The sequence below is a fragment of the Peromyscus maniculatus genome, chromosome 12 (assembly GCF_049852395.1).
Source record: "Peromyscus maniculatus bairdii isolate BWxNUB_F1_BW_parent chromosome 12, HU_Pman_BW_mat_3.1, whole genome shotgun sequence".
Classification (NCBI taxonomy): Eukaryota; Metazoa; Chordata; class Mammalia; order Rodentia; family Cricetidae; genus Peromyscus; species Peromyscus maniculatus.
Window position 1 is genome coordinate 81,149,864 of NC_134863.1, and position 22,445 is coordinate 81,172,308.

At 48.6% G+C, this 22,445-nt stretch overlaps 1 protein-coding gene across 14 annotated transcripts in view; it reads left to right on the plus strand.

Moving 5' to 3' along the window:
• Itsn1 (intersectin 1) overlaps window positions 1-22,445 on the plus strand; it is a 188,927-nt gene that overhangs the window by 109,302 nt on the left and 57,180 nt on the right. For all 14 annotated transcript variants that reach the window (XR_013043866.1, XR_013043867.1, XR_013043869.1 and 11 more), the window contains 7 exons: window positions 4,619-4,746; window positions 6,994-7,220; window positions 8,936-9,057; window positions 16,188-16,435; window positions 18,093-18,252; window positions 21,044-21,249; window positions 22,177-22,259. Coding sequence is in view for 10 of the 14 variants with exons in the window: in XM_076549210.1 (XP_076405325.1) it covers window positions 4,619-4,746; window positions 6,994-7,220; window positions 8,936-9,057; window positions 16,188-16,435; window positions 18,093-18,252; window positions 21,044-21,249; window positions 22,177-22,259 (1,174 nt within the window). In the remaining 4 variants the exon portion in view is untranslated. The remainder of the gene's footprint in view (window positions 1-4,618; window positions 4,747-6,993; window positions 7,221-8,935; window positions 9,058-16,187; window positions 16,436-18,092; window positions 18,253-21,043; window positions 21,250-22,176; window positions 22,260-22,445) is intronic.

A 22,445-nucleotide genomic window follows, 5' to 3' on the forward strand; every position in this document is an offset into this window, starting at 1 on the left:
ATACCCTTGAATGAAACTAATTCAACAAAAACTAACGAAGTTACACACTACTATCGTGTTTAGCCACAAGACTATAATTGTAATTGTAATTATAGTGACTAGTTTAGAAAGAAAGAAGTTAATTTGAGAAAAAGCTACAGGAAGACACTGCCTGTTGACACCTTGTAATTTCTTTTTAGCTTTGAAGTAAAGAAGTGTGCTAAGGTGTTGTTTGTTTTTGGGCTCTCTTTAGGAGGCCTGCCACCCAGCTCCCAAATAAATCACTCATGGAGGCTTAGTCTTACTTATGAATGCCTGGCCTTGGCTTGGCTTATGTTGCCAGCTTTCCTTAACTTATCCCATCTCCCTTTTGCCTCTGGGCTTTTCCCATTTTCCTACTTCTGTAAATCTTACTCTTACCCTGTGGCTTGCTGTGTAGGCCCTTGGAGTCCTTCTCCTTCTTCTCTGACTCCTAGACTGCTCTCCCAGATTTCTCCCTCTATACATTCTCTCTGCCTTCCAGCCCCGCCTATCCTTTCTCCTGCCTTGCTATTGGCCGTTCAGATCTTTATTAGACCATCAAGTGTTTTAGACAGGCACAGTAACACAGTTTCACAGAGTCAAACAAATGCAGCATAAATAAAAGTAACACATCTTAAAATAATATTCTACTACACTAAGAGGCGTGTGCATTTTATAGAGATTTTGAGGTCACTTCAGTCAGGCTGCCTACCAGGAAAAATTGATAAGTTAACAACTCAACTCCATATTTGCTACCTTAATTTTCCCTTGAAAGAATGAAAAGGCTACTTTGAAATAACTGCGTTGACTCCAGTCTCCTTAGTGGTGTTGAAAAGAGAAAAGCCAGACTCTTGCCCTGCGTGAAAGGACTGTTCTCATTATGGTGAGGGAGGAAAGCCATTCACTACTTTTTAGTGCATATTCTGGCTGTGTACAAAAGTCATTCTGTTAGAACAGTGGTTCTCAATCTGTGGGTCTCAACCCCAGGGTTGACGACCCTTTCACCTAAGACCATCCTGCATATCAGATATTTACAATTCAAAACAGTAACAAAATTACAGTTGTGAAGTACAACAAAAATAATGTTATGGTTGGAGGTCACCATGACACAAGGAACTGCATTAAAGGGTCGCAGAGTTAGGGCAGTTGAGAACCACTGCCTTACAATTAGGAATCCTCTACTTTTATTGTTTCATCCTATCTGAAACTCCCAAATCCAAAGGGAAAAAAATAGGTCAGAATGCCGGCCAGGCCTGTTCAGCTCACCTCTGTTTCCTTCAAGTTGACTGTGTGTCTCGGCGGTGTTTGACTTGCATGAAATTGATAGTAGAGCATCTTGGCCGTTTCCCAATCTGCATCGTGAGCCGCCAGAACCTGCTCTTAACCTTCTCTGACATCTGTTGTTATGGTTCCTAAAAACTCCGTTTCCTTGGAGATACTTGAGGCTGCAGCCTCACTTTGACAGTTCTTGACAAGTTCAGCCTGACCTGTGATGATTCCGAATGTATGGTGCAGTTGTGCATCGGACTTCGTTTTTAAAGCTGTTTCATTGGTGTGGTTTTTTTTCTGTTGGTTCTCTAAATCACTTCTTGTTACTTTTTATTTTGCACCTCTTGCTAACACATCCCTAGCTCGTTCCATCTGTCTGGATTGGTTTGCCCATTTACCAGCTTCCAACCTCAGCCTGTTTCCTTGAGTTCAATGCAAAAAGGAAATGTGCATAGTTCTTGAGAAAAATGAAATGTCTTGATTTGTGTACATGGTCTGTCGGATACATTGGGACATCATGGCCAGTGTCCATCCCAGATTCACAATACCTGTTGTAAAATATTTTGAATGTTGTCCTGCTAAGGATAAATGAAATAAGAACTTGTTGTTTTTGTTGTTGTTTGGTTTTTCCGGGCAGGGTTTCTCTGTGTAACAGTCCTGGCTGTCCTGGAACTCACTTCGTAGACCAGGCTGGCCTTGAACTCACGGAGATCTGCCTGCCTCTGCCTCCCAATTGCTAGGATTAAAGACATGTGACACCATACCGGGCAAAAACTTTTATTTTTAAAATGCATAACTAGGGAATGAAAAGATAACTTGATCAGTAAAGAGCTTGCCACATAAGCATGAAGACACACAAGCCTGAGGACCTGAGTTCAATCCCCAGCACCCACTTAAAAAAAGTTCAGTGAGATGGTGGTTCAGCCAGCTCCGTGAGAGACACTGCCTTAACACACAGGGTAAACAGAGCTGGAGAGATGGCTCAGTGGTTAGTAGTTACTGCTCTTCCAAAGGACCTAGCACTCACGTGTCGTCTCAAACCCCTCTGTAACCCCAGCTCCAGAGGATCCGTTTTGCTCTTCTGGCCTCCATGAGCGCCAGGCCTGCACGTGGTGTACAGACATACATGCAGGCACAACACTCATGCACATAAAGTAAAATTATTTAAAAACCAAGGTGGACAGCTCTATGGGACTAACAACGCCCATGTCAGACTCTGGTCCCCACGTGCCCATACCCACACATGCACTCGTACCCACACATCTCCCTGACCTCACATGACTACACTGCAAATAAGTAAATCAATAAGATGATGCATCCAGTTTCCTGAGCACCAGCCTAAGTTTCCCCTGTCCTTCTTACTCTTACAACACAGAAAACGGGAATTGTGCTGTTGCTGATGAGGTCTCCAAGGAGGGTAAGATGGAAATCTTCCCGTGGTGCCTGTGGCCTCCCATAAGGCCTCTGCGCCGAGTCGGTCATGGATTAGACGTCCTGTGTGTCCTCGGGACTCTGGAGTTTGATTTAGTGATCCTCCCACAGTTGGTCCTTTTGTGGGGGTGACACTTGACTTTAGCCAAGAATGCTTAGATGAATTGATCTCCTCTGCTTGTCTTAGAAGTACCAGCTCTAAATCGGCAACCAGATTATCCATTCATGTTATTGGGGATTATTACTTTTCATTAAAAATTACTGTGGAAGCCACTGTGGCTGAGTTTTTGACATAATGCTGTGAGGCTGGAAGGTAATGAGAAGTGGAATTCTTTCTCCCCCTGAGAGTTGACTTTTCCATGACAACTTCAGTCACAGTTGCACCATCTTTACTTCCCAGTGGCCTTTCTTGGATGCCTCTGTCCCCTCCCTAGCTAAAGCCCTCATCCTAGGTATCCTAGGTATCTGTACCCCAGCAGCTGTATTACCTAGAGCTGCTGTCCCGGGCTCGCCCACGCACGTCCTGCCCAGCTCTCCCCACAGAGCCCCTTCCCTCCCGTCCTCTCTCATAGCTCCCTCTCTGCCATCCCATTTCCAGTTAAGCCTTTTGTCTCGTCGGCACCTCTCTTAGGAGGGGCTGAGCCCATGGCCTTTGTGTATGCTAGGCAGAAGCCACCAAACCACACCCCCAGCCTAGTGTGGTTTCTCAGTTCTAGGTGCTCACACTTATGATTCGAAGTGCTTTGTCACGTGATTTGTTCGGTTTTCAGGAGGCTGGCAGGACATTTCGGTTGTTTCTTGGGGTTGCTATGACGGGAGGAAATCAGATCCCAGGAGATCACCATCGAATTGGAACTTTTCACTTGGAAAGGAGCTGCTGCTTTGGTGTGGGGCAGGTGACAGCTTCAACGTGGCTCCTGTGAGGACAGAGGCTCTCAGATGTGATTTGAAGGAAAATAGCCCCGCAGTGTGTGTTGGGGGGTGAAGCCCTCAGAGCGGAGAGCCCTCAAATCCATGGACTCCAGTCTGTCGTAATAAGGAGCTTTTGGGGTTTTTTTGTTTGTTTTGTTGTTGTTGCTGATTTTGGGTTTTCGAGACAGGGTTTCTCTGTGTGGCTGTCTGTCTGTCCTGGAGCTCACTCTGTAGACCAGGCTGGCCTGGAGAGATCCACCTGCCTCTGCCTTCAGAGTGCTGGAAACTTTTTTAAAAAGATTTATTTATTTATTATGTATACAGTGTTCTGCCTGCATGTATGCCTGCAGGCCAGAAGAGGGCACCAGATCTCATTACAGATGGTTGTGAGCCACTATGTGGTTGCTGGGAATTGAACTCAGGACCTTTGGAAGAATAGCCAGTGCTCTTAACCGCTGAGCCATCTTTCCAGCCCGGAAATAAAGAGTTTTTAACAGTGGTTGTGTGGGAAGTATTGTGTGTGTTTTCAAAGCTAGGGGAATCTGCTATGGATTAGTTATCGTAATAACTATAGTTTTATTCATAAATCAAATGCCCTCCAGTACTCTTGAGTCTTCTCCAGTCCAACTCCCATTGCCCTTCACAGGCGGAGTCCTTTAGGAGCAGATCCTGGCGGTGGGGGTGGGGGAGGGTGGGGGGTGTGGCTCAGTGGTACAGCATTGCCTAGTGTGTGCAAGGTCCCAGATTCAATCCCCAGCCCCGCAGATAAGTAAATGTCTTGAGGAATGGCATGGTGTGCTGTGGCCTGCTGGGATATAATCTGGGACAGTGACTGGTCACCAGTCATGTCAAAATGTAGTGATTTCAGTTTCCAGGTGAACATTTGTCAACCCTGAAAAGTCATCTGCCCGTGTCCAGGGCGTGGCCACTGTGAAATGTTGCGTACTGGTCAACAGTTTGTGTGCATCTGCTCATGTCTTCCCTAAACTGTCCTGATCCCTCCTAGGAGCTGAGAGAAATACACAGCAAGCAGCAGCTGCAGAAGCAGAAGTCCATTGAGGCAGAACGGCTGAGACAGAAAGAGCAGGAGCGGAAGAGCCTGGAGTTAGAAAAGCAAAAGGAAGAGACTCAGAGGTGAGGCCTTCCCCGGGCCGCAGTCTCTGGAGAAGCTGGGTTTGCTCTGCCGGGTCTTGCTTCTCCGAGTGGTCCGTTCTGTGTGTGGGGGCAAGCAGACGCGCATCTGTACGTCTGTGCAGATGAAAGTGCCCCTGAAGTTTCTCCTCAGTCCCAGTCATCTGCTGTGTAGATAATGGAGGTAGACTAGGAAATTAGGACACTTGGTTAGCTCATTTGCATGCCAATGACCAAAATAGGTTTCCAGTTCACAGCCCTTTAATGACAGTGAGAGTCTAAGCTGCATGGTTTGAAAGCCAAGCCCCTGAGCTTGCTCGCCACACAGCGTCTCCAGCAGGACTAGGGATGTGCCTCCCAGGCTCCTTTCTTCTTTATTGCAACTGCAAACTAAACTGGAGGACAAAAGGCGCAGACTTGCCATCGCTGCTTAGGACACAAACATACTTTTGTCTGCTTCTGTTCAGATGTTTGTGCCCGTCGTCTAGTATTTTTCCAAGTAGCATTCTGTAGCCATAGAAATTTGCTTGTTACCTTTTGGTGTCTCTGATTTTGTTCATGGGTGTGTGCTATTTGACATTCAGTTGATTCTAGAGTCTGGGAAATGAGAATGACCAGATGTCCCAGGGAGATGCTACGGATTATAAGAAACGGGTTATTGGAACTGCACTGAAAAGAGGGGACACTAGACGTGGTGGGGCGAGTCGGTGACGGAGGGCACCGAGTTCAGTGACACTCACAGGAGCCTCCGAGCCTGTCTGCGCTTGTACGTTTTTATTTTTAATGCCAGGGAACTCGTACCGTGTGTTAGACTGGGCGTTTTTCTGTCTTGCTTTGCTTGGTTTCCCTTTGGAGTGGGACTCGTTCTATGTGTTGATTAACTCGAACTCAGCACCCCCCCCCAACTTAAAGCTATAGGGTTGGGTTTTTTGTTTTGTTTTCAAAGAGGTTTGTGTGACTGTGCATCTGTGGAGAGCAGAGACCCTCTTGTGAGAGTAGGTTCCCTTCCACCATGTATGTTCTGCGGATCAAACTTAAGTTGTCGGATCAGGTGCCTTTATCAACTGAGTCATCTTCCTGGTCTCCAGTGTTGTTATAGTTGATGAAATGCTTTGACTAGTGCAGCAACATGAAATTACATTCCTACAGAGTATAAATAAACTGGAAATGTACTGTAGCAAACACCATCCTACAAATAGACTATGCACTACATATTCTAACTAACTGTATGAGTAAATAGTACCCAAAACTTACCTTCATAACTGTCTTCTTTTTTTACCCTCTAATAAATGTACTTCGATGCTTTCTGGAGGTGGAGGGTGCTATGACAGAGTTTCTCTGTGTAGCTGTGGGACTCCCTATGTGAGTTATTTTATTGTCCTCTAATAAATGAACTTTAATGCTTTGGGGGAGGGTGGGCATAGAGTTTCTCTATGTAGCATGGCTGTCCTGGAACTCAGTCTGTAGACCAGGCAGGCCTGGAATTCACAGACATTCTCCTGCTTCAGCCTCTGTATAGTGCTGGGATTAAAGGCAAGCACCACCACACCTGGCCTTTTGTGCTTTTTAAAAGACATTTTATGTATATTAGGTTTTTTTGCCTGAATGTATCTCTGTGCACTGTGTATGTGTGGTGCTCTCAGAGGCCAGGAGAGGGCATGGGAACCTGGGGCTCTGAAGTCACAGATAGTTGTAGCTGTCATGTGACTGCTGGGCACCAAACCCAGGTCCTCTGCAAGAACAGCAAGTGCTCTTAACCACTGAGCCATTGCTCCGGCCCCAGATGTCAGTTAATCTGTTTCACCTTCAGGTTTGGGAGCAACATGTATGCACGTCAATGTGGTGCCTTCTGCATGGGGGACTGTAAGACTCTTGTAGTTATGCGCTCACTTAAGCAGTGCCTGTTTGCAGAATGTAGATGTCAAGTTTTCATCAAGTTTATGTTCATCTGGGTTTTGGTCCTGGTTTTTGTGGTTTGATAACAGTTTCAGCATTGAGATATACTTCTTCTTGATCTTATAGCCACTTTATGAAATACATCACAGTTTTCTTTCTGTGTTTTTAAATCATGTGATTTCATTTTGCTCAGGGCCAGAGAAGGCATTCTGTGGATTCCATCGTGTGTGTGAAGAGCAGATTCCCTTGATGTCTAGCAGCTCCCTGACTAGAGGGGCTTTTTGACGAAAAGCCGGGGCAGGACTGTTGAATCAGGGTTGCTTCCTTGCTGTAATCGAGTGTCTCTGTTGGCAGACGAGTTCAGGAAAGGGACAAGCAATGGCTGGAGCACGCACAGCAGGAGGAACATGCGAGGCCTCGGAAACCCCACGAGGAGGACAAACTGAAAAGGGAGGACAGCGTCAAGAAGAAGGAGGGCGAAGAGAGAGCCAAACCGGAAGTGCAGGACAAGCTGGGTCGGCTTTTCCATCCGCACCAAGACGCAGCCAAGCCAGCTGTCCAAGCACCCTGGTCCAGCGCAGGTATCGGAAGGGGTGGAGGCTGTGCAGTGGCCGGGCTCTCGTGTGATGGCCCATCTCTATCAGAGCCGCCTCCGTATGTCTGCTGTGTACAGTAGACACACAGTGTACAGTAGACACACAGTGTCAGCTCCCCAGAGCCTCTGAGCAGGGTCTGTGCCTGATTGTGACCTTGAGTTCTCTTGTTGTGAGACAGGTACTCACTGTGTAGACCAGGCTGGCCTCAGACTCACAGAGACTTGCCTGCCTCTGCCTCCTGAGTGCTGGGATTGAAGGTGGGTGCCACCATTCCCAGCTTGCTTATGTTAATATCAAGGAGATGTCTGTCCCTGAGTGGATACTGTAGCTCTTTACTCCTCGGGTGTGTTCAAGTATGTTCAAGTCGCCTACTCCACTGGTACCCAGGAACCCTCTGCAGACCAGAGCCAAGTGGCAGGAATTCCATCATCAAACCCTATTAGTACGTGTGTTACAAATGCTGAACTTCACCTATTTTGCAAAAAGTCACTTACTGTTTCTCTAGTTTGTTATTTTCCCCTGAAATTGCTGGGGAAACCCCTATGTCAACTGGTTTTTGTCTACACTGGGTTTTGTGCCATTTGAACATTTGAAAGTGTGTCTGGTTTTTTTTTTTTTTTTTGCTCTTTCAATACAATTTTCCTCTTTAAAAATTTAAATAAGTAGAAGGTTGACCTAAACTTGTTTAGGGAAAGTTAACTAATAAAAGCTACACCTTAGATAATATCAGGTGAAAACTCAAATGTATTTTCGAAATCCTTAGCCACACACAGAAAGCACCAATACCTTGACAGTCTCATAAACCACGTGCTTGCTCCCTGACCACACGGTGGGTGGGTGGATGGGTGGGAGTGAGACTGGTACTGGGTTAGGAGCTGGCCCTGCCTAAGGTGCTCTGGCTCGAAGAAAGACCTGGAATGGGCATGGAGGAGGGTCCAAGGCAGAGTCAACTTACTTTCTGAGGTTTCTCTGTGGTCTAAAAAGGAATTCACATTCCTTTAACCTCCGGGGCCAGTAAAGTTCCTGTGCCTCCTCCCAGTGTGAACTGAGGACAGTTTTTCTCCTTAGGTCACACAGATAATAATCTACCTCACTGCTTTTCAGCTAAGATGGGTGTCAAGTTACTTGTAGCTAGTGTGTAGAAAAATTCAGAGGGCTATAATTAACTGTTAGCCAAAATCCGAGAGTGTCCTCTACCAGAATGCATTTCAGAATTTTTTCATTTGATTTAAAAATCTAAATTACCTTCATTATTCGTTACCCAGAAGTACAGAGGACTCGGTTCCCCAGGGTCATTAGGACATTATGTGGAGTCAGCACTTAGGGTTATGTGATCCTGTTAAGTGCCCCAGAGACCAACATTTGCCTCTGTTTATGTGGAAAGTTGTGTTTCTCTTCCTCTTCCCCTTCTCTAGCTGATCAGATCTGCTGTCATCCACCAGCAACGCCCTGGGTGGGGAGCAGAGCTGGTTGATGCTTTACAGATGTGCACTGCTGGAGCCAAGAGGCAGAGGAAGGCTCTCTGGCCGGCCTCGCCCCCACACCCGGTTCTGGGAACCCTCAGTGTTCTTAGCTGCTCCTCTCGGATTCCGTTCTCCTTCAGCATTCAGTGTGTGTGTCAGAAATGCCTTGAACGGGTGGAAATGTTTCCAGTAGCATGTCAGTGACTCCTGTAATGTGTCCCTCCTCTTCCTAAACAGAGAAAGGCCCGCTTACAATTTCTGCACAGGAGAACGTGAAAGTGGTGTATTACCGAGCGCTGTACCCCTTTGAGTCCAGAAGTCACGACGAAATCACCATCCAGCCAGGAGATGTAGTCATGGTAAGAAAGATGGCCGCCAGATGGCAAAGATTGGCATCTGGCCTCTTCTTTGCACTTTGTTGCACCATCAGGAAATCTCCAACGAGTGTGAAATCCAGGGGTGCAGAGTCGAGGTCTTTGGAGCGGAAACTCAAGTTCCTTCCTTTGTCTCAGATGGAAGTGTGTGTTCACAGTTGTCTTGACAGCACTTTAATGCAGGTGATAAGGACGGTGTTTGTATCGCACCCTCAGTGTGCGTTCAGTCCCGTGACTGCCGGGTCCTGTAGGCTAGACCACTACACACTGTGAAGAGTCTTGAAGAAATAGTTGCAAATGCAGAATTCCTCCGCTCACAGCCGCTACAAGTTACGGTTTGGTTTGGTTTTTTAAGTGATGAATTAAATACAGAGAATGTGCATTACTCTTCGGAAAATTAACAAAAATGTTGAGTTTTACTTTGCTGCAGTTTGTGCTCTTGGCGTAAATGGACAACCCAATACAGTCTATATTGTAACGTTACAAGAACTAATTCTAAAAGGAGAATAAAGCACCGTGGTTGATCGAAATTATTTTTTAAATGACTTGAATTTCTTGGTTCACTTACAAGTAACCGAAAGTTAAGAATTGAGACATATGTGTTTTTCATCCTAGGATATTAAACAGTGATCTGTGATTTAATGAGGAACTATTGCGTTAGTGGGGAGCCTCTAACAACTGACTCCTTTTCCCGGAGTTGGCCAGCTAACCCCAGTTTGATTCCATGAGTAGAACTTAGGCGTGCTGTAAGGTGCACCATGTCATTAAACGTCTTTCACCTTGCTTTTAACCCTTTGCTTTCCTGGTGGAGGTTAAGAGGGAAAGGGTAAGTGCCTCCCGTCAGGAAGTCTGCCTCTCGCTCATGTCTCGTTCTCTAAACTGCTTTACTTCTGTGTAAGTGGACAGACCTTTGGATGTTGTGGCGGTGAAAACATGTTGGGATCTGTACCGTAGGGCTGTGCTGAAAAGACAAGTGTAAATCGTGAGCGTTTGTGTGCTGGATTCTGTTGGCTGGATTCAGTCTGCAGGTTCCATGCTTGTCAAGGTTCCGCCTGGCGCTTAGGAGCTCCAGATAGATTAATTACATTTACAATTAAACATTTGAAACTTTTTCTTTTAAAAGAGAAGAGTCAAATGATTTCCCAGCTTACAAAACTATTTATTTATTTATTTCCTTCCTTGCTTCCTCGACACGGGGTCTCCTGTAGCTCAGGCTGACCTCAAGCCATGTAGCCAAGGCTGGCCTTAAACTCTGGCTTGTCCTGCCTCCGCTCCCTCATGGACCATGAGTGTGAAGACAGTAGAGGCTGACAAGTTATTTGCCAGTCTCGTGACATTGCGTAATTCAGGGCTCACTTACACTTCTGTCAGGATTGCAGCCGTCAGTTTCTCAGATTCCTCAAAACGGCGTTGAAAAATAGCAGACTTGCACATCAGTCATCCATGTTTCCCCTTTGAATACAGGAAGTCTTGGTGGGGGAGGGGTCCTTTAAAATACTTTGCTTTGAGACCAATTTGCTCCCAAACTATGTTTTCATTGTTAACAATCGAATGCGCCGTCTTGTGTGTTGTCCATATTCTGAAGGTTTGATTATATAAAGAAAATATAAGATGATGTCTGCCGTTTGAATACTTAAGTCCTTATTGGAAAAGGGCGTGAGAAACAGATGAACCCAGTCTGTGATGTAGTTCTCCGTGACTGTCCAGTAGCCTAGCAACTTAGAGAAGAACGGAGTCGGTGTGAGCGATGTGCTCAGGGGCTCCTTTAACTGAGGCTGCTCATCATCCCTGATGGCTGAGGCTTAGAGCATTAGCAATAGTGGCCTCTTTTCTGATGTGGAGGTCGCCATCCCTGGGTGTGTGTGTGTCTGTCTGTCTGTCTGTCTGTGTGAAGTTTGACATCTGGTATGCGTTGCCCACACACCTGGACAGGCAATGAGAGGAACTCTACTTGGTAAGATCTGAGGAACGAGCACCAGCTGAACATCTGAACGCTGGTGCCAAGATGAGAGGAGCGTCAGGTGTGTCAGAATAGCTCAAGGGATTTCATAGTGGCTTAGCGTGTAAAGGAGCTTGCACACGAGCCTGAGCCTGACCTGTCTGATCCCTGTCACCATAGCAAGGTGGAAGGAGAGCGTCCACCCCACAGCTGTCCTCCCGCTTGCACGTGCCCTCTTCACCCCACCCCCCGTGTCCACCTCCACATGCGTGCACTCTGCAGACATACGTCCATTCCTTTTTTAATCACGGCCTTGCTTAGCCCCTAGACGGGATGGCAACTTTCAATCTGAATACACAGTGCAGAATTCTCTCTAGTCCTTCCACTGGGGACTCGGGAACCTATGGTCTAGCCCCACCCCTTTGTCCTGTCAGAACTAATCCGAAGTCATTTTTAGGAAACCGTCCCAAGTCCTGGGCTTCTGTCACAGTTACCAGCTACCTCGTCATTTTGTGCTGAAACCGCCTGTCTCCTCCTCGCCAGCACTGGGATTATAGGCATGCGCCACCACTCCTTGCTTTTACGTGGAGTACAGGTGCCCAAACTCAGGTCCTCATGCCTGTGGGGCCAGAGTTTGCATTCTTTTTTTACTTGTGGAGAAAAAAACTTAATATAAAAAGCATTTTCTTCCCCCTTCTTTAGATCTCCAAAATGTTAACCCCTGGGTTCAACTCCTTTCACAGTTGGTCTGACATCACGGAGAGACTAGTGTGCACATCCAGTTACAGGCGTGGGGCCAGAGCTGACGAAGCATGGGCTTCAGATAGCTGTATTGTAACATGGTCAGCTTTGTGCATTCACACATCCTCCTGTGTGCCACCTCAGCAGGCTTCCTTAGTTGTAGTAAAGGAAGAATTCCCTAGCCTCCAGGCTCCTGCTTTAGCAAAGACATTTGAGGGGCTGGAGAGATGGCTCAGTGGTTAAGAGCATGGTCTACTCTTCCAGAGGACCCAGGTTCAATTCCCAGCACCCACATTGCAACTCACAACTACCTGTAACCCCAGTTCCAGGGGACCTGACACCTTCACACCAGTGTACATAAAATAAGTTTAAATAAATTATATAGAAAAAAAGAAGAGACATTTAATACCCTTACACATGCAGGCAAGATGCCCATGCACAAATTTAATAATAATAGTAGTAGTAGAAATAGAACCACCATATGATCCAGCTATACCATTCTTGGGCGTATATATACAGGACTCTATCCTACTCCACAGAGATGCTTAGCTCATCCGTGTTCATTGTTATATTATTCATGGGAGCCGTAGAATCAACCTAGATGTCCATCAGCTGATGAACGGACAGTGAAAATGTGGGACCTACGGACAGTGGAGTTAGGAAGATTATGGTTAAACAGATAGAACTAGGGAAATTGTATTGAGTAAAGCAGCCCAGGAGAGGAGGTCAGATGCTGTGTGTCCTCTTGCATGGGTGGATCCTAGCTTGGGACTTTAGCTTTGTCTGACTTGGAGGAACTGTAGAATCCAGGAAACTAGAGACGGATCACTGGGGTCGAGGGTGCCTTAGAGGAGGGGGCTAGCAGAATACAGGTGACAGGAAAGTGTTGTCGGGGATAGGGTGCAGGGGGATTGCTGGCAGTGGAAAGGGTAAATCAGGGATGGGGTGGTAGGATGGAGAAGATTGGGGGGAGGGGACAAGGAGCAGCATAGAGAGAGTTACCCAGATAAGGACGCGTGGAAATCTACCGTTTGTAAGCCAAGGTTTAGAAAAACGTAAGTTAAGAACTTGGAGAAATTGCTCAGTAGTTAAGAGCGCTCCCTACTCTTCCCAAAGACCCAAATTCAGCTCCCAGCAGCCATGGCAGGCAACTCTTCACCACCTGTAACTCATCAGATCTACAAGGGATCCGATGTCCTCTTCTAGCCTCCAAGGACAAGTGTGCATGTGTGCCTATGTGCGCATAGACATGTTAATTTTTTTAAGTTAAAAAATTGAAGAGTTTGAAGGATGGTTAGATAATGTACCCCAGGGCAGGAGAGAGCAAGGAATGGACCCAGAGTCCCACAGTCCCTCTTCAAAGTTGTATCCCCAAAATCTAACACTCTTTCACTGGGTCCCATCTCCTGCCGGCTCTTCCACCTCTCAGTAGTGTCATCCTGGTGAAGCCTTTGGCACACAGCCAGGATTGTCGTTCAGGACCCGAATGTGACAGCAGTGCTTCCTCTGGAATCAAGTTGGAAATGTAAGAAAATCCAAAGCTGCCTAGTAAAACGGTGGCCAGTGTGCAGGTAGCCGTTAGAATTCAGACGTTAGCCAAACTGATTTAAATCTGAACTGACCACTGTGCACATCTGGTCTTTACATCCAGCAGGTGAGATGGACAGTGAATAGTTAGTACTGTCCACCTGCTCTGAGCCCAGATCCCAGAAATGTAAGTAGAATCTAGGGTCTGCGCTTCAATTCCATGATGTTCTATCAGAATTATTCCCAAAGAAATTGGGATGAATGGGATAGAGCTGGTTAGATAAATTATAGTAAGATTAAACTTATTTGTTAAATAGAATAAGAATCCCTCTTAAAAGCTACCATTGGGTGAGTGTGCTTTGTGAAAAGTACAAGTCTTAGTCTGCCATGGTACCAAATTTATGTCCTTAACCTCTTTATCTATGGTAGTCTTGTGTGTTTCCAAAATTGGCTTGGCATTTTGGACAAAGTTTTCAAAATCCGAGAAGAAGTATCTCTCGTTTTCATGTTGACCCTTTTGTTTTGTTCCAAGCGGCTAAGTGTTAAGAATGAGTTCCTGCTCCCTGCTCTGGACCTTAACCGTAGTCATTAAACTAAGCCGATCCCACGAGAGTAAGTCACTGTCCTGAGACTGCACGCCGGTGTTGAGGGCAGTAAGTGAAGCCTGGGCTGATTTCGTCTTTGCCTTGGAGATGGGAGCTCTTGTTGGTGAAGGCCAATCTGAGCTCAGGGTCCCTCTGGCCCCCTCTGGATGCTTAGAAGTGCACGTGGTTTCTGCCCTTGCTAGTGGCAGACAACGTGTGGTTTCATAGCTGGGTGAGGACTGGATCTTTTCTTAGGGTCAGACATTGCCTCTGGACTTCTGATCTCATTCCTTTACGTCCACCCAAGGCTCCTTAAACACATGATGACAGTATCTCCTGCAGTTGGCATTTATGGCAGTGAGAGTTCCAGACAGACAGAAACCAGATATCAAATGGGTCCCTATAGGAGATGATCTGGCAGGAGGTTAACTGGAGCCAGGGTTCAAGACAGGCTTCTGGAGCCGAGAACCAACCAAAGCTTGTTTTCAGTGAACTAGATCGAAACTAGGTAGCAGGACCAAAATCCAGACATGAGAACATTGCATAAGGTCAGAGTTGGATTTCCAAAACTGTGTTGTTAAACTTTTATGTGTGCCAGGCAGAGTTATAAAGGTTTATCAGAAGCACACACCTTTAATCCCTGCACTTGAGAGGCAGAAGCAGGTGGATCTCTGAGTTCCGGGCCAGCCTGGTCTACAGAGGGAGTTCCAGGACAGCCAAGGCTGCACACAGAAACCCTCATTTGAGTTCAGCCTCAAAGTAAATCCAACTAGAAGATCATAGTTATTACACACCCTTCTGTAGAGAGGTGACTGGGGATGCCTGGAAAGGGAAGACAAGGGAGCTGAATGGGAAGCATGTTTGTACCTGTGTGAGTGTGAGCAGCCGTGATCATCTGGAAAGCAAAACCAGCACCCCGGGAGATCCTGTACATGACCCAAGAGTCCTCCTTTTTGTGTGGAGAATTCTCAGCCTTAAGGAATTACTTTTTTGTTTGTTTGTTTGTTTGTTTGTTTTTCGAGACAGGGTTTCTCTTGTGTAGCTTTGCGCCTTTCCTGGAACTCACTTGGTAGCCCAGGCTGGCCTTGAACTCACAGAGATCCACCTGCCTCTGCCTCCCGAGTGCTGGGATTAAAGGCGAGCGCCACCACCGCCCGGCCAAGGAATTACTTTTTAAGCCCGGCAGTAGTGGCCATACCTTTAACCCCAGCACTCAGGAGTCAGAGGCAGGTGGATCTCTGTGAGTTCAAGACCAGCCTGGTCTACAGAGTGAGTTCCAGGACAGCCAAGGCTACACAGAGAAACCCTGTCTCAGGAGGAAAAAAAATTTTCTTTGAGGCTAGAGAGATGGCTCAGCGGTTAAGATCACCTGCTGCCCTCCAAGGACCCAGGTTTGGTTCAGGTTTGCTGTTTAGACCTACCCTGTCCCTGTGGTTTCTGAAAAGTCACCTTAATGTCCAGTGAGGTGCCAGATGGCGTCAGCTCCGGGCCACTGTGCAGGGGTGAGAACGGGACTCACTGGACCCCGGTCCTCAGGCGGCTTTCTCATCGGGACTGTGGTGGTCCTCCAGAGCTGTCCCCACTAGTCATAAGCTAGTGAAGTAACTGTAGGGATGTGGAAGATGGCTTGGCCATTTTGAATAGCTCTTTGGGGACAGAACTGAGGTTAAAGCATTCGGCATAGTAGACAGTTCCTCTGAAAATTTTAAACAAAAGGCTCTATTCTCTGTGCGATTTCGTGGATCTTAAAATTTCATTTGTAAAAAGACAGTTATAGTCCCACTAAAACTGGTGACGGCTGTAACTAGGCGCCTCTTTCCTTTCCTCATCCGGTGTCCGTGGAGCTCTGAAGTGGCTGAACATGTGGGTCAGCTCTGCTTCCCAGCCAAACCAGCTACGGCTGTTGTTTTTGTTTTTTATCCTCCTTGTCCATATGCTTAAAAAAAAAAAGCTTGGTTAGTGGAGTTTTTTAGGGATACTGACTTTATGTTGGTTGCACTGTTTGCTTGAAATAATGAACCTAAGTCAAATTATTTTTAATGATTACATGGCTTCCTGAGTGATGAAGCCTGTCAGATCAATTCACAATTCAGAATGTCCAAGGGCCTGAGGTACTTTTACTCGGCTGTCCTTAGGAGCTGGAGGGGTGGGGAGCAGAGTAAGAACATGCCTTGTCCCTTTTCTGGACCCTGAGACTTAGATGGAGAGCGTCTGTGCTGTGTGTCAGTCATGGGCAGAGGCTTGGGGCTTTGTTGTGGTGGGGTGATCGGTGGGCCCAGAGCTGACGGCTGTCCATTTCAGTGAAACGCTGCGACTTCCCACAGGTGGACGAGAGCCAGACTGGAGAGCCGGGGTGGCTTGGCGGAGAATTAAAAGGGAAGACAGGATGGTTCCCTGCAAACTATGCGGAGAAGATTCCAGAAAATGAGGTGCCCACTGCTGCCAAACCAGTGACCGATCTGACATCTGCCCCTGTCCCCAAACTGGCTCTGCGTGAGACCCCTGCTCCTTTGCCAGTGACCTCTTCCGAGCCCTCTACAGCCCCCAACAACTGGGCAGACTTCAGTTCCACGTACGTGTTAATATGCTGCTGTCTTTGACAGGTTTGAAATCCAAACTCAGTCATCCTTCCTTCTTCTAGTTTGTAGAGTCTTGAGAAAGAAAGAAGGCACGTGTTCATGACCCCTTCCCCTGGCTGGCCTAAGGACAAGTTGGGGTCCTTGGCCTCCAAACTCGATTTAACACCGTTGCCAAACAGCGGTTTACCAGGGTACAAAAGAAAGCCATCTGTATCTTTTATTTTAGAGAAGAAGCGGACAGATACAACTTCCTAATAATCCGTGCTGACGTTTGTGTCAGTCAGCAAAATATTCAGTTGTTTCCTGCAGGCTGGGAAATGACGCTGTTCTGTTAGCAAGGAGCAGAAATTGCAGTCAGTCATGTGTGGAATAAGACAGAAAGCGGTTTCTGTGGACACTTTGTGTCGTTGCTGACCCCGAGCAAATGTGCAGTGCAGAGAAGGCCCGTGCCCAGTCGCCAGAACATGGCATTGGGCAAACGGCCCGTGAGCAGAGGGTTCGCATGATAGAGGAGCCACTGCCGAGACCTGCTTTTGGAGGTCCGCGCCCTACATGTGCCGTTGTCCAGAAACGTTTCTAACTAGTGCAGCAAGAGTGTGGGGAGGAAAGGCTTCAGACTTCTGTTCAAGTGGAACAGCCGTCTAGAAGAGACAACATGGACGGCGAGGGTCAAGGCGCATTTCTAGAGAACAATCGAGTGAAACAGATGGGAAGAGGAGCGGAGCAGTGGCCCAGGACAGAAGCAGCCGGGGGAAGGCGGAGGGCCGCACAGGCTAACCCCAAACTCATCACATGACCTTGAGCTTCTCCCAAGGCCTCCACCTGCCAATGCTGGGATTATGGGTGTGCACCACCACACCTCCCGTCGTGTGTGTGAGGCAGGCTCTAGTGCCAGGCCTGATGTCACGTTTCGTTTTGGTTGTTGGTTGGTGGCTTTGTTTCTTCTGTGAACCAGATCACTGCCCCTTCCTTAAGAACTCTGGGGTACCAGTCCTCTGATGTGCATAAAAGCATCTTTCCAAACCAGAACATCAACATGGACAGTCTTGGGGGGGTTGCTTTGGTTTTCAAATTTGCTTATAGGTCTTATAAAGATAGAAACAGCATATTACATTCAGATCTACACTCAACAGATGCGCTTACCTGAAAGTATAAAAATCACAAAATTGGGGCTGTCCTGAGATGGGACACCTAGCCTGCTAGGTAGGCCACTGTGACCACTGTGGCCTCTGGGCACCTGACCGGGTGTTTGCTGTGGACACATGGACTGAGGCCCGGCTGCCAAGCTGTAGGTCTCCGGGTACAGCACCCCTCTTACTCAGCTGCTGCTGTCGTAGTAATGTTAGTACTTGTGAATGATTCCTGCCGACTGATCCAGCGACCCTCACAACTTATCCAGAGCATCGGGGTGTTCTAAAGAAGAGCTCGAGACTGAGAGAAAGAACAGTGTTCTAATCGGCCTGAGGGACACTGCTGGTCTATGCAGTGGAGTCAAACCTGAGCCCAGCCTCTTTCCCATCCTCTCTCTTCTCCACTAGAGAAGCCCACATAAATGTCGCTGATCTGTTACCTGGGGTGCCCTCTTTGGGTGGGTGTCCTGTAATGCCAGGCCACTAGAAAGTGCTCTTCTGACGTGTGCTTTTCTTCTAGGTGGCCCGCCAGCACCGGTGAGAAACCAGAAACGGATAACTGGGACGCATGGGCAGCTCAGCCTTCTCTCACCGTGCCCAGCGCTGGCCAGTTAAGGCAGAGATCGGCCTTTACACCAGCCACGGCCACCGGCTCCTCCCCATCTCCCGTCCTCGGCCAGGTAGGGCAGTCGGCGAGGGTGTGAAGACTGAGTGTGATCTGCAGCTAGCGTTAATCCACCAGCAGTTCAGCAGGCTTCTGTTGGCAGTGCGTTCAAAAGCAGTCTCCTCCTGTGGAGCCGGGTGGGCTGACCGAACCTAGTTCAGAACCTGAGACTGACTGTAATCCTCAGAGGTCAGAGGCCTTAAGCCGTCCGAGAAGCTTCATTGAAAAAGTGGCATCAGAGCTTCAATGTTGATCGATTAAAAAGGTATCAACACTGCCCTGGGGAGAGTCAGGGTGCACGTAAAGAACATTCCGGGTCAGCCCATTTGGCTACCCCAGTGGTCCATACTGGAAAAGGTGACCAGTTTCAGGCTAATGGGAGGGAAGCCCTGCTAAAGAACAGTATTTCTGAAAGCACAGGGCTTGTTGTTGTTGTGAACATTTCTCTCTAGGTTAATGTAATCATGATGAAGGAATGAAATTAATCAATCAAATGGCACATGCCCATCTGGGAGGCCCCAGGAGATCGCAGGGAGTTTCTCTTCTGGAAGTGCTTAAATTGGAAGAGACGGCAGGCAGATCCGGGAGGGGGGGCGCAGTGGTGTACAAGAAGACCGGAGCTGCTGAGCGGCCATGCTCACGGGGCACTTAGTGTGAAAGCCTAGAGCCGCTGAGTTCCTGTGTCCAGGGCAAGGTCGGTGGCAGAGGTGGGGGGGAGCCAGCCGAGGAGGGAGAGAAGAATCTAGTGAGAGCAGCCGAGGGTGAGGAGGTGGGCAGGGGAGGAGGGTGCGAGCTGTCCTGGAGCAAGCATGATGCCCCAGGGGAAAGGAGGCCGCCGGGGACAGCGGACAGAGAAAGCAGCGAGTGCCGGAGAGCACGCTGCCCGGGTGGGAAGGACGCCTGCCCACGCTCGCTCGGAAGCCCGTCCTGCCGGTGTCCGTGACCACGGAGGCCCTGTGGGCGGGGTGTGAGTAAGAGCCATGGGGGCGAGAGTGAGTTCTAGAACTCGGGGAAGGCTGAGGTGGTCGTGTTATCAGAGACTGCTTCGGGCCGGGAAGAGCCCATCGTGGACAGTAGAGTCCATCTCTTGGTGACTGAAGGAAAGGTAAAATCATCCAGGGTGCAGGGAGGCGAGAGGAAGTTGAGCCATGAGAACTCTGGGTTTGTGCGGTGTGGAGCAGAGAGGACACAGGGGCGTGGTCAGTCAGTGACAGTGAGGGGCAGGCTCCGGGCATGCCGAGTGGAGCCGCTCAGCGGAGACTAGGAATTGCCCAGGGAAGAGTGCGGGCCCCCTGTGAACGGAGCTCACCATTCCCTAGCAATAAATCCTGCCCAGCTCCGGACTCGGGACTGTGTACTGTAGCCACCCGACTGTTGGGAGTCCCAGCACAGGCTCAGCTCGGGTCTCTCTGAACTTTATAACAGCCCTAGAGGAGTGCCGTCTCCTTGGTAGATATGGAAGCTGAGGCTTGGAGAAACCTACCGATGGCCTGAGTGTCACAGAGTCAGTAAGTGGCAGACCTGGGATTCAAGCCCGGGTCACAGTCTTATCTGACCTCGGGCTGGTTCAGGAACCTAACGTAGGGAAAGAGTGTCAGGGGAGACGTCCCAGACTTTTGTAAAGGCGCCCAGCCAACGGCTTCCCTTCCATTCTGGCCTGGAAGTCCATGAGGTACTTGAGAGGATTAGCAAGGGAGAAGCACTGGATCAGTGAGCAAGGAGGGAAACGGGGTGGAGAATAGTGACCTGGGGGCTGAAATGGGAGAAAGCCAATGTTTCGGGTTAGGGAGGTCAGCATCCACGCAGAGCAAGGGTTAGAGGTCACAGACACACTCACGGGAGCTACTGAGCAGATCCGAACACGGAACTAAAGATCACTTTAGTCCCGCTCGGGGGGCTCCGGGCCACCTCTCCTGGTGCATTAACTTTTGCTCCTTATCCGTTTACGTGGATAACGGAAGTGGGACTTGTCTTATTTCTTTAAGTGACCACAGTGATTTAAACAGATACTAAGTGCCTCCCCTGCCTTTGCAGCCTTGTCTCCTGCTCCTCCCCTCCGGGAGCAGAGGCTGCCCACAGCCCCGGGTCCTGCTGCTTCTCCTGGACCCCTCCCAGCGCACTCCACATGCCGCCTCAAGGCCTGGCTCAAAGGCCGCTTCCCCTGTGAAATTGTCTCTGGTGGCCCAAGGCGGGCTCTGTCCTTCCCGCCTCTCTGACCCTGCAGCGACGCAGGAGAATGTCTGCGTCCGCGTAGTGCATTTCACTCCTCCAGATGACACGCTTAGCTGTTTCTGTCTCCTCCTTGTACACTAAGTTCCTCACTAGAGGATATTCTCATTCCACTTTAAGGTTAATAAAATGTTTTGTCCAAACTATGTGCAGAGAGCAGAAGAGATGTTTCCTTCATCCTTCTAATCCTAGCTGTCTGGAATTATGGGAAATAAACCAAGCACAGTCCAGTGCACGGCCTGGTTGCATGTGACTCCTAAAATGTCTGCCCCATCACAGTGAAATACAAAAGATGCAGAGCTACTGCAGCTGAAGAAGCATGGCTGGGTGGGGGTCTGGCGGCGGCCAGCCGGCAGGTTCTTGTCTCCACGTCTGAAATGCACGGTTGCTGAGAAGCCACGAGGGGCCTGGCACTCGGGCGGGCGGGCGGGCGGGCGGAGGCAGTGTCCTCTGTGGCTGTGTGAGCGCTGTGCGCACCTCTGAGGCAGTGTCCTCTGTGGCTGTGAGCGCTGTGCGCACCTCTGTCTGGTTGGTGAACTGCAGTGTGATCACGGGTCCTTCATGTCGTTCCACACAAGGGTGAGAAGGTGGAGGGGCTGCAAGCTCAAGCCCTCTACCCGTGGAGAGCCAAGAAAGACAACCACCTGAACTTCAACAAAAACGACGTCATCACCGTCCTGGAACAGCAAGACATGTGGTGGTTCGGAGAAGTTCAAGGTCACAAGGGGTGGTTCCCCAAGTCCTACGTGAAACTCATTTCAGGGCCCGTCAGGAAAGCTACAAGGTACTGTGTTGATCTGCGTCTCTGTGATGCAAGCCGTGTTAGATCTGTTGTTTGTGCCAGTTGGGTTCCCTGGTGGGAGCTGCAGGGTGACTGTCTCTTGCAGAGTTAGCCTGTGTGTGTGAAGGACAGAAAGGGAGCTTATGTTCGTGAGCCGCTCTTTTCCTCTGGCAGGGAAGCCTGTGTTCATGTCCTGCATTGACTTGTTAAGAATCCCTGAACTGTTTGGGAATTATGACTCTTTCTGCTTAGTACCCAGTACACTACCAAATACATGCAAACACTTAAGATCAAGGCATGCGGGGAAATAACTAGAAGAATGAATGAATGGCTTCTTCATGAGTGTCTGTATGTGACATAGAACCCACACGGTTGTTATTGATTATTCCAACATATGAGGACATCCAAAACCGGCCGGGAGTTGTAAGAGGATACCACTAGCAGGAATACCCCGGGACATCTGCTAGTCAGCTCTGCAAAGACTGGCATTGAGCTTGTGTGTACCGTGTAGTGAACGGGGAAGCATTGGTGTGAGCTTGTGTGTCCTGTGTAGTGAACGGGGAAGCATTGGTGTGAGCTTGTGTCCTGTGTAGTGAACGGGGAAGCATTGGTGTGAGCTTGTGTCCTGTGTAGTGAACGGGGAAGCATTGGTGTGAGCTTGTGTCCTGTGTAGTGAACGGGGAAGCATTGGTGTGAGCTTGTGTCCTGTGTAGTGAACGGGGAAGCATTGGTGTGAGCTTGGTCGTTCATGCCTCTATAGTGCCCTCACTGTACCCTAACCCAGCTCTGGTGACTGCTGCAGCTGTGGGTTTTTGTTGTTTTGGTTTTTGGTTTTTGTTTGCTTGCTTGCTTAGCTTTCAAAGAGAAAGTGTCCCACTGTCATTTGGCATTCTCAGGTGAGAGTTAAACTTCTCTCTTCATCCCTCACAGCATCGATCCTGGCCCTTCTGAAAGTCCTGCTACCCTAAAGAGAGTGGCTTCTCCGGCAGCCAAGCCAGCCGCTCCTGGAGAAGGTGAGGACCGGGGTACGTTGAGCTCTTGGGGAGGCTGAGCGCATTATTCAGTGCAGACTGTAAATGATCACAGTGACTGGACTCACACTTAAATAGGCCGTATGTTTCTGGTCCACCTCCTGAGGTAAAGCAGAGGCTGAACTCTTTACATAAACTGCTTTATGAAGTCCTTTCAGAATAGTGCTA